At 45.3% G+C, this 12,507-nt stretch overlaps 1 protein-coding gene across 1 annotated transcript in view; it reads left to right on the top strand.

Annotated features, from left to right (window-relative positions):
- The window catches only part of nfxl1 (nuclear transcription factor, X-box binding-like 1), a 235,755-nt gene extending 224,991 nt beyond the window's left edge, over window positions 1–10,764 (top strand). The window contains 1 exon segment of the mRNA XM_072496719.1: window positions 9,402–10,764. Coding sequence (XP_072352820.1) covers window positions 9,402–9,575 — 174 coding nt within the window. The 3' untranslated portion in view covers window positions 9,576–10,764.
- The last annotated feature ends 1,743 nt before the right edge of the window (window positions 10,765–12,507 follow it).

Here is a 12,507-nt window from a genome sequence, read left to right as displayed (position 1 = left end):
TGTTCATTGTGGCCGCAGACTTCAACAAGGCCAACCTCAAGAGTGTACTGCCAAAATTCCACCAGCATATCTCCTGTCCCACCAGAGGCGACAACACTCTTGACCACTGCTACTCAAAAATCAAGGGCGCCTACCGTTCCATCCCCCGACCGCACTTTGGGAAATCAGACCATAAGACGGTGCTCCTTCTCCCGGCATACAAGCAGAAACTCAAGCGGGAGAATCCAGCTAAGAAGGTTGTGCAGTGCTGGTCCGAGGAGACAGAAGAGCCCTTAAGTGACTGCTTAGAGACAGTGGACTGGTCCATATTTAAGAACTCAGCGACCAACTTAAATGAGTATGCCACCACCGTCACAGACTTCATCAGCAAATGTGTGGACGACTGCATGCCAAAGAAAGCAGTACGTGCGTTCCCCAACCGGAAACCATGGCTCAATCGCGAGATTGACTCCCTACTGAAGGACAGATCTGAGGCGTTCAAGGCAGACGACCCTGACCTATACAGGAAATCCAGGTACGACCTCCGCAAAGCCATCAGAGATGCCAAGCGAGACTATCAAACCAAGCTAGAGTCACAGACAGACTCTCGGCGGTAGTGGCAAGGACTAAACAACATAACGGGCTACAAAGCAAAGCCGAACAGTATCTCTGGCAGCAGCGCACCACTCCTCGATGAACTCAATGCATTCTATGCTCGGTTCGAGCAGGTAACCAACAATCCGCTGTCGAGTGCCCCAGCAGCCCATAATTCACCCATACCCACCATCACAGCTTCCGAAGTCAGATTGGCCTTCCTGAAAGTGAACCCTCGGAAGGCGACAGGCCCGGATGGGATCCCTGGTCGTGCACTCAGAGCCTGCGCGGACCAACTGGCAGAGGTATTCGCGGACATCTTTAACCTGTCCCTACTCCACTCCGAGGTCCCCACCTGCTTCAAGAAGACCACCATCATACCGGTACCAAAGAAGAACCAGGCAGCGTGCCTCAATGACTACCGACCAGTGGCCCTGACTCCAGTCGTAATGAAGTGCTTCGAGAGGTTGATCATGAAGCGCATCACCTCCATACTCCCAGAACGCCTTGATCCACTGCAATTCGCATACCGCTGCAACCGGTCCACATCAGACACCATTTCCCTGGCCCTACACTCATCCCTAGAGCATCTCGAAAACAAGGACTCCTACTTCAGACTCCTATTTATTGACTATAGCTCCGCCTTCAACACCATAATCCCAGCCAAGCTCATATCAAAGCTCCAAAACCTAGGACTTGGCTCCCCACTCTGCAACTGGATCCTCGATTTTCTGACCAACAGACCACAATCAGTAAGAATGAACAACAACACCTCCTCCACAATAGTCCTCAACACCAGCGCCCCGCAAGGCTGCGTACTTAGCCCCCTACTCTACTCCCTGTACACACACGACTGCGTGGCAAAACTTGGTTCCAACTCCATCTACAAGTTTGCTGACGATACGACGATAGTGGGCCGGATCTCGAATAACGACGAGTCCGAATACAGGAGGGAGATAGAGAATCTAGTGGAGTGGTGCAGCGACAACAATCTCTCCCTCAATGCCAGCAAAACTAAAGAGCTGGTAATTGACTTCAGGAAGCAAAGTACTGTACACACCCCTGTCAGCATCAATGGGGCCGAGGTGGAGATGGTTAGCAGTTTCAAATTCCTAGGGGTGCACATCTCCAAAAGTCTGTCCTGGTCCACCCATGTCAACGCTACCACCAAGAAAGCACAACAGCGCCTATACATCCTCAGGAAACTAAGGAAATTTGGCATGTCCACATTAACCCTTACCAACTTTTACAGATGCACCATAGAATGCATCCCATCGGGCTGCATCACAGCCTGGTATGACAACTGCTCGGCCCAGGACCGCAAGAAACTTCAGAGAGTCGTGAACACCGCTCAGTCCATCTCATGAACCTGCCTCCCATCCATTGACTCAATCTACACCTCCCGCTGCCTGGGGATAGCGGGCAGCATAATCAAAGATCCCTCCCACCCGGCTTACTCACTCTTCCAACTTCTTCCACCGGGCAGGAGATACAGAAGTCTGAGAACACGCACGAACAGACTCAAAAACAGCTTCTTCCCCACTGTCACCAGACTCCTAAATGACCCTCTTATGAACTGACCTCATTAACACTACACCCTGTATGCTTCATCCGATGCCAGTGCTTTTGTAGTTACATTGTACATGTTGTGTTGCCCTATTATGTATTTTCTTTTATTCCCTTTTCTTCTCGTGTACTTAATGATCTGTTGAGCTGCTCACAGAAAAATACTTTTCACTGTACCTTGGTACACGTGACTAAACAAATCCAATCCAATCCAAACAATGTGGGTGGACTGTCATTGTCTTGCTGTTGTCCTGCATTTGGGCTTGGACTGTCATCGTCGCTTTGTTCTTCACTGTAGCATGGTCGTCCTGCTGTGCACTGGAGCGTGGTGGACTGTCATAGTCTTCTTGCTGTTTACTTGAGCATGGCAGACTTGCATCGTCTGCCGCTAGCTGCTCAGAGGGGGTTGCTAGACCCTCATGGTCTTGTTCCTGCAAGGACTGCGCGTTGGAGTCTTGCGTTGCTTCTATCGTGGAGGCTGTCCATGAGCTCGCTGCGGAGGCTTGTGACACTGGAGTCACGTCTTGTGTGTGCAAGGACTACGCTCTGGAGTCTTGCATTTCTTCTATTGTGGAGTCTGCCCAAGAGCTCGCTGTGGAGGTGTGTGACACTGGAGTCATTTGTTCATGCAAGGACTGCGGTGTGGAGTCTTGCGTGTCTTCTTTCATAGATTCAGGGAACCCTGAGCGGTGCGTGGACCATGCTCTGTGTGGCAGCAGGCCGCTCTCTGTGGGCTTGTACCGCTCTCTGTCTCTAGGTTTCAGGCCGCAGCATAATCCTGCACTCACGAGTCAGGATGTCATATCTGTTGGGCTGAAGATCCTCAAATCCGAAGAACTCGTCGTCGGGGTCGTAATGTGCAACACGTCGAGTTGCGGTTCGGATTTGGTACTGGGGTAGCCTCCCAAGGTGAAAGGTTTGTCTTGAGTCGTTGTCTTCTAGGACCATATCATCACTGTTTGCGTCGGAGCTGGCATTGGGCTCGCGAGGTCCAGAGAAAATGTAAAGGTCGGTTTCAAAGTATTCAAGGTCAGAATCATCGGTTTGGGCATAGGTAACTGCTTGTTGCAGGGTTCTTCGGAGGTTAATTTCATTTCCTGGCTCAATTTGAGGCATTGTGCTGTCATTCCAGGTGAAGGAAGGTTGTTTTACGACTTTAAAAGAGTTTTTCTTTGATTTGGGACGTTTCCCCTTTAAATGGGCGTGGGCCTCTGATGCCATGACGCATGTGACATCATACGTAGGAAGCGTTTGCACATGCGCAAATCGCTGTTCCTGTACCGGGGGCCGTTTTCGTGATTGCGCATGTGCGGTGTCGCGCAACTGCACAAGTGCGGTCCCTTTAGAAAGATGGCCGCCGATCAAAATTGTTCTCTGCTCTGGGATCTCCGCCTCGTGGTGAGTACTGGCGCTTCTCTTACCTTTTCTTGCTGGTTGGAGTGTCTTTTCCTCACAGTATTGCTGAATTTGTCCAGGACTGCCTGGAAGTCGCTCCTGTTTTGCCCCTTGGAGAACTTGAATTTATAAAAGATTTCTTCTGTTCTGGCACCGGTGATGGTGAGGAGAAGCTCTGTCTTTTCAGCATCGGCCACGTCTTCTAGTTCGGCTGCTACCAGGAAGATTTCAAACATTTGCCAGAATACCCGCCAGTTTTCGTGTAGATCGCCGTGGCACTGGAGCTGCTGTGGAACCCAGATCTCGAACATCTTGCCTGGGTATCGTTGCTGGTTGTCACTGTACACTGAGGTATGGCTATATGGATTGAAACAGTTCAGTCCTGGTACCATGATTTGTTATGTTGTAGGTGTAACATAAGCGGCTTCCTTGTGGTGCACTTGACAAAGGAAGGTTCAGACGTGGAGATAACTTCAACACGTTTATTAAACTATTTACACTTCTATTACTCGGGTTCGACACTACTGCTAATCCTACTATAGCTACCCAGACTGACTAACCAGTTGCTGCAATCCACGTGGTGGGTGTAATATTGAATCAACCCTGTGTCTCTACTCACTGACTGTCTCCATTGGAAAGAGGTAGATCATGTGTGTGGTGTCCTTTATATATGGGTTGGTGTAATGCCCTTCTGTGGTGGTGTCACCTCTGTGTGTATCATGAATGTCCATTGGTCGTGTCCTATCTAACTGATCTATTGGTTGAGTGTGTGTGTGATGTTACTGGTGCTCCCTTTAGTGTCTAGCCAGCCTACATGCATTTACATTGATGCACATCACCACAGGTACATGTCACTTAACTTAAATGAATGTGGTGTTCATGTGAATAGACATGATCCTAAGCATGTGTATACTATCCAGTGTTGCCACCTAACTACTGTTAACTGGTGTAAAAGCTCAGCTGTTTTAGAAGATTAATCACAAGGTTCAGACAGTGTAGTGAGGCAAATAGACTACTGGGATGTATTGCTAGGGTAATCCCACATAAAACAAAAAGCATTATACTATCCTTGTTGGTTCGGCCTCATCTAGAATACTATATACAGTTGATCACATCACATGGTAGGTGATATAGAGACTCTGTAAAATGTTCAGAGAAGCCACCACATTGATAAGTACACTGAAAGCTCTTAGCTACTATGGGAGGCTGAGCTGGCCTTTTAACTCTAAGCGTAGACTTTGGGAAGATTTGACTGTGCCCATGTGGATACAGTATTTGAGTTAAATATGCTGAGAGGAATCATGGAATGCTAGTACAGGCTCCTGTTATTTCCAATCCCTCTTTGCAAATCTGTTTACCCGCTTGAATGTACATGTGCGCAAAATCCTCGTTTGCGGCTCCAAAACTTTGCTCATCCATGATTTGGACTCTCGTGTCAAGCTGTTAAATTCTCACCTTTCCAAAGTGAAGCGCACATGTGCAAATTCACCTTTTGTGATTTCACCATTTGAGAATTTGTGGGAACAGAATGTCTATGAATAACAGAGATTGACTGTCTGGGACTACAAGAAATAACTAGATGTCAGGGGTTTTTCTTTTAACAGTGGGTCATTGATCTTTGGACATGTTGCCAGCTCTTGCAGTTAATGTAGATTTGCTGCGAGTGCTCAAAGGGATGTGTAAGATAGGTGGGGTAGTCGGCAATGTGCCTTAAAAACTGGCATTTTCTGAAACTTATTTTCATTGCCTTCAAGGGTTGCAGAGATATTTTCCAGATTTTATTCCCTGCCTTAACCTGAGGTTTATTCTCTTAGCCTCTCTCAGGATATTACACCACTTGTGGGTGTGGGGCACTGGTGATGATGCTTTGTTGCACGATGACCTCATGGGACAAATTCAATGGATTTTTTTTTTTTTCAGACCCTTCATTATCATCTGTTTATGAGATTTCTAATATAAAAAACATTTGGCTCCTTTGTGAGACAATGAAAATTCTGGTGTTTCTGCATACGATTATGCTAGCCTTTGCTTTACCCTCACTCAACAGGGTAAACATAAGTTGACTAGGTGTGTTTAGTTGCTTCCATTTTACCTTTCAGCTCTTTCCAAGTGACAAGGATAACCATTCTGATTAGTGAATATGTGGAAAGCATAAGCTGGCGAGTGTAATTTCTACCCTCATTTTTATTATGACATTGCGATTTAAATCAGTGTTCTTCAAACTATTTTTCCGGGGACCTACTTTTACCTACCGGCCAACCTTCGGGACCCAACCCGGCCGACCTTCGCGACTCACGCCGGCCGACCTTCGCAACCCACGCTGGCCGACCTGCACGACCCACCATTTTCACTTACCTTGTTTGCTGCTGACAAAAATGGAGGAAATGGTTTTGGGTCCCTTTGGCCTTCGTCCACGCTCCTCCAATGCAACCTGTTGGATGAAGGTGAAGCCTTCCAGTGTCGGAAAGTACGGAGTCTCCATCTGTCCAAAGTTCTGCATTTTTTTCTGTAAAATTTTATCAAATAAAACCCCCCCAAACTTGTAAAAAAAAAAATTTTAATGAATAAAATGAATGAAAAAAATAAATTAAATGAATAAAACTCCCCCGAACTTGTAAAACGAAAAGCTGCGACCGTTTAAAAAACAGCGGCCCCACTGCGCATGCGTGCCCGATCACGGCGCGCATGCACATAGTTTTGCGTATGCGCGCTGATGATCTGGCACACATGCGCAGTGCGGTCGCATTTCTTTTACATGTTCGCGGCCATTTTGAAGGCCGCTTGCAGCCGGCGTTATTAACAGCCCGCTGTTGTGCGCAGATTTGCGCGATCGGGAGCACCGCAATGGACGGCTCCGCGACCCTCCCGACACCCGTCCGCGACCCACCCGCGGGTCGTACCCCCGAGTTTGACAATGCCTGGTTTAAATAACTACTGAGTAAGTGATTTATAAATGATTTGTTCAATGATAGATTTCATGATTCGACTTTTCCACTGAGTTTCATTTGAGGGTTTATTTGTTTTAAGTTAATAAAGCTGTTAAGTATTTGATTGCCTCTGAATCAGAAGAGTATGTGCTCAGACTCCACTCAAGAATAGGTTGATGATTCAGTAATAAGGGAGTGCTGCATTTTCAGAGGTGTTTTCTTTTCGGTGAGGCATTAAAATGAGACTCTAGCTGAAGACGCCATGCCACTATTTGAAGAATAAGATGATATTCCCCTGGTTTCTTGGCCAGTATTTCTTTCTCATCCTGCATCAAGAGGTTTGGAGTTCTTGGGATCTTACTGAGTACAAGTGTAGACAAGATCAAAATGACTTAGTTGGCTACGCAGCACTTTAGGACAGCCTGTAAATGGAAGGGATGTTATTTTGTGCAAGTGCTTCCTTTCTTAGTTAAGTCACTTTGATTTATTTACCCAGGCTAAAGTTTATGGGAAGGAACAAAAAGATTTGTCAACTTAATAACTTCATCAAAGTTAACCTGGTTGGCGAAGTTCAATAATTTTGCCACCCTGGGTAATTTTCTAAGATTTGGAGATCATCTAACCTTTAAACTTGCTTTTGTATGTAACAAAACTGACTTGTAAAAGCCTGGAGGATGCGCAAGCATTTAATGATTTATTTATCTGTAGCCTACTTCAGCAAAAGTAGCATTAATTTGCATAACATTAAAAAAACAATCAAAGGGAGTGTAATCCCCACAACTAGCTGTTGGTGGGGGTGAAAATTCAGATGTCCTTCACATTCTGCTGCTGCACAGCTTTTAGTTGTTTGGCAAAAGTATCATGCTACCACATTCACATTTCCAATAAAAAAAACTACTCAATGTCATGTTTGAACATCATTAGTATGCCTATTATATTTCCTGAACTGTTGCCTTATAACCAGTCACAGCAATGTTGTAGTGATATTTACATTTTGTATGAATGATCAATGATTTTTTTAAAAATTGGAATCACTTCTTCGTTCTGTTCCCGTGCTCCCTCTTCTAAAGACAGTAAGTCCTACTTAATTACACTTCCACAGAACCCAACTGTTCCTTGCCCAAGTGACCATTCTTCTAGTGGAAACTTAGACAAAGTGGCAGCAAAATATTTCAGTCTGGTAGGCATAACAGCCAAGTCTGTTCCTGTTCATTCTCATTGTCTGCACGTTCACATGTACTTTCCAGTAAGGGTCATCAGGAGCTGAACTCTGGGCTGACTTTTCCATTGTCTCTGAAGCCCAAAGGTCAATTGCTGCTGCTTGTAACTATTCCTAGCAGGAGATCTGTCATGGTATGTCATGCTCGTCTGTCTTGTACCATCCTCACACATCCACTGCAGCTCTTCTGCAACTTGTCCCTCACCCAACTACGCCCTTCTTTATGCTGCCCTCCATTTAGCCCTCCAGAAGAGATCTCTATAGCTTTTCAGCTTTGATGAAAAGGCTGAAATACTGACACTTTGGGTGGGATTCTCTGTCCCGCGACGCCCGGAATGTGCTTCCTGATGGTTGAGACCAACCCAGCCCATGCAAGGGCACCGTCTTCCCCACAACAATGCACTGTCTACCAACACCTCTACTCCAGACCCAATGCTAAATTTATGCATGGCGTGGAATACAAGGGATTCCCATGGAATCCTGGAAGGTGGCAGCCCGAAGGTCTCACGGCCAGCCAACTACCTACCCAGCAAATCAGCTCCAACCCCCCCCCCCCCCCCCCATATCCCCGGATTGCCTGGCTGCCTCCCTCCCCAACCACCAGAATGTGGATGACCCGACCCCTCTTTCCCCCCCCCCCCCCCCCCAACCCCCTCCACAGGGCGCCTGTAGTAGGGGGACCCCAGTAATAGGGAGACCCGTCCCCTTGGGACCTCTGAATCGGGAGACCCCCCCCCAGTAAGAGGACCCCTGTAACAGGGAATCCATTCTCTTCCCCCCCCCCCCCTCCCAAGGGACCCTTGTAATAGGGAAACCTCCACCCCCATCCCATAGGGACCACTGTAATAAGAAGGCCAACACCCACAGATACCCCTGGAATAGGGAGACACCCGCCCCCCCAACACACACACAGCTCTGTAATAGGGGGACACGTAACAGGGCCCTCTGGCAGGAGAACATAGTTTCCCAAACGGCGAATCTTTTCTAGATGCCAAGTTTTGGAGTTATTTGAAGCACCTCTGCTTGCAACATTTAGCATATGTCTTACCATCCACATTTCAAAGGCCACTACTTTCTTCTACAGATTTTTATTTATTGCCTAAGTGTGTGCAGAATGTAGTATCTTGAGTGTTTTTCCTTGTGGCAATCTTGCAACATCCTTCACCTTTGTAAAATTACTTTTGGCTATCTATCCTCCTTCTGCCTTTGGCATCACATCTACCATCTTATGAAGTAGACAAACTTATTGATTTGTTCCAGCGTGAGACCATCCACTTCCATTTCCACTCTAGTTTTCATAGTTACTAATGTTTTTGTCTTTTTGATGTTCATACTTAAACAATATTCTAAACTTCAAGTTTTTACTTGATCAGTCCTCTTCTGATTCTGCAAATAGTGCAGTGGCGAGTGTACCGCAAGTTTGTTATGTTCTTGTTCCAATTTTTATCACTGCAAGTATATCTAATTCTATGAATATTTGTTCAGCATAAACATTGAATATATAAATATATTTTTATGTGATTTATATTGTCCCAAATGCTGCCCAGGCTGAACTCAGCCTATTAAAAGCAACGATTGAACCTGGTTTTGTTTGGTTTATCTCGGTTCGCAACACAAAGGCGTTGTGCCTTCACTTTATTTCCCTTTGATTTTTACGCTTGCGTATTCCTCTTACAGCCAAATACGTTCACGAACTAAACTTTGTCCGACCTTTTATCCAGGTGGAATTAGAAGCCTTTGAAAAAAGACTAAAGGGTCGTCGTAAGAAGAACAAGAGGCGAGACACAATGGAGACCAAAGAAACAGCTTGGCAGAAATACAAGAAATACCTGATGATCCCTGTCTGTGGAATTGTTCTGGCAGTGGTCACCTTTTACCTACTGCAACTCAATTGAAGAAATGTGAAGCCATGGTATGATCAAAATTAATTAGGAAAAACATATCTAATAGAGTACTTTAAAAAAAAAATGCATTAGAATGAATCCCACAATGGAAATATTTTTTGTGCTGAGCTTGTCTCCAGCCTTCAATGGTTTACAAATATAATCAATCATAATGCCATTAGTGGTTTGTGCATGTGACAAATAGCATTAACTTTCATGTGTGTATGATATTGTATGAAAACTCATTAACACATTGTGTGTATTTAAACATGCACGGTGATCTTATTGAGATGGTTAAAAGATATCACTGTAGATAATTCTATTTCATATGTGCAAGCATTAATTTTTGTCTTGCAACAGACAGCTTATGTGGATTGCTTTACAATTGTTGAAATTGTTTTATTTCGTATTAAGTATGACCAGTTTAATATAAGTGAATTTATTTGCCTTTTAGCTTCTGTAGACCTTTTAATTTTTCACTTTTGGTCTATTCATTTGACTATTCGGTGAAAATTGTAAGCCAGCAAGCAGAGGTGAAAATTGTAAGCCAGCAAGCAGACTTATGTCGAGTGAATCAGTAGAGGTAGTATAGTTGACCCCAGCTAACTGGAATGTTGTAAATTGCAGGTTACCTTGCCATTAAACAATTCTGTTGTTTCAGATCAAAAAAATAATGTTGGTCAACTGGGCCTTGTGTGCTTGAAAAGCACTGTAACTATTCAAAACAAATTGGAAAATAACAAGCATTGAGACATCATTAATGGCATAGGCGCATAATGAAAATTTTAAGCCTGCCCTCACTTTACATGAAAATAACTGTCTCATTTCCATATTCGATTTATCATGAAGAATTGACAGACTTTACTTTCACTGCCCAAATGTATAATTTATCTTTTTAGTTAAAAAAAAGACTGGGTCAAACGTTCCCTTTACTTCTATCAGTTTTGTAGTTCTATTTATTCTCACATTGGCTATTTAGATAGAGCAGTAATTAAAAAATTTATTCAAAATGTCTGAAAACCAACTGACCATTACATGTTCTATAAATTCATTTCCATGGCATATTATTGATGAACTAAAAAAAATTCAAAAGAAATTAAAGGTATTTAATGCAGGATAATGCAAATGGTTTGTTGCCCCAAACTGAACTTTATCTATGCAGTGTGTTGATCTATGATTTAATAAATGATTTGTGTTCTGATTTATGGTGGTAATTCTTTTTGTTGTACTGAATAACATCTATTCTCTAAAACAAAACTGAAGATGTCCATTCATTGGAAAAGATTCTTTCTCGTGCAATCGTGTTCCAAGTACTGTTCAATAAGCTGGCAGCCAAAGCATAAAGCGGGGGAAGAAATCTCACTCAAACACTGTCATCTTCTTCCTTCATCCATGGTGTTTGTGCACCCCGCCTGATTCACGGTTTGGACTTTAGCACTTCTGCACCCACTAATAGCTGTACTTCATTCTGTGAGCATGCTAAAATGTTTTAAAACCCATTTTACATTAGGCGGAATCTTGCCAGAATTTGGTCAATAGTCCGTTCCGGTGAGAAAATTGGTGCGACTTCTCATGAAAATTTGAGCCTCTTAACAATATTTTTTAGCCTTTTGCTGATTCGCTTGCCCCCGGCAACTTAATCTCTGCAATCAATGGGGAGCTCCATATAAACGTGTTCCCAGCACTTGTTCTAGAGTGAGCAGCAGAGGCGGGACCTGTTGACCCCTATTCCTGCAGAACTCCTTTCATCTTGCAATACTGCTGCACTGTCCCTCTTCTGCAATGAGCTGGCACTGGCCAAGGCTGCCACGGCCTCTGCCTGCAAGGCCGTGGCAGTCTTGGCCAGTGCCAGCTCATTGCAGAAGAGGGACAGTGCAGCAGTGTTGCAAGGTGAATGACCACGTTCACGCAGCCAAGGTAAGGCTGCCCCCTCCAGTCTTCCTCACACCTCCAAGGTGACCTCTCACCCAGCTACCTCGCAGGTTGTCAACATCCATCAAGTACACAATCCCACAATCCTCATGGTGCTCCACAGTATCTACTCTGCTCCTCACATCCCCACTCCCAGGCATGCAACACCTCCTCAACATCTGAACTGCCTGGGCTCCAGCCTACACTCTCCCCATGTGTCTCTTTGCACAACAACTTAGGCATAATCAGCGTGAGCTGGCACAGTAATGCCTTTCCCTTGAGGAATGAGCCCCTGAGCTAGCCGGGGTGGAGCACGACAGCGCCTGCAGAGAGGGAGAAGTGAGGTTGCAGAAAAAAGTGAGAATCCCCAGGACACAGTCATCCTTCAAACCTCCCATGAGTAACATTGTTGCATCATTTATCCTCCGTGATGCACTAATGCCATCTCCCTTCCCTTGTAAGGCAGGCAGTCGACCAGCCAGGATCAACCTTATGCTCTTTAGAGACCATGGACATGAGCAGCACCAAAGGCGACATTTCAGACACCACCATTGAAGAGGTGTCACATTTGTCACCCGCACCCTCCATCAGCACAGGTACTCTTAACACAGTGGGATTAATTAGTAGTCAAGCTTCTAGGTCACACATTGGTGAGCATCTCACACTTGAAGATCCACAGCAGGTGGAGGCAAGGATGTCCCATGGAACCAGCACTCTGGGGAATGCAGGAGCCCAGGATTCTGCTGAACTCTTAGCCGATGGCCTATCTCTGGGTTCGGTCATCCCAGAGCTGCTGGAACTGCAACGTCAGAGTTGAGAGCATCAGGAAGGGATTACTGTATCTCTCCTCTGAGTGCAAGGCCGACTGGAGGAATCCCATCACCTTCTGTCTGAAGAGATGTTGCCGCCACTGCTCTGCAACGAGGCCAAAACTGAGGGTGACATCTGCAGTGGAGACCTTGGTGCTAGGGGTATACTCCATTGTGGAAACATCCTCTCCATGCCTCAATTCATGACCTCCATGGCTGAGGGC

This window comes from Scyliorhinus torazame, chromosome 3, assembly GCF_047496885.1.
Source record: "Scyliorhinus torazame isolate Kashiwa2021f chromosome 3, sScyTor2.1, whole genome shotgun sequence".
NCBI lineage: Eukaryota > Metazoa > Chordata > Chondrichthyes > Carcharhiniformes > Scyliorhinidae > Scyliorhinus > Scyliorhinus torazame.
The sequence above is the reverse complement of the archived record's forward strand: the minus strand, read 5'-3'. Positions and strand labels throughout refer to the sequence as shown.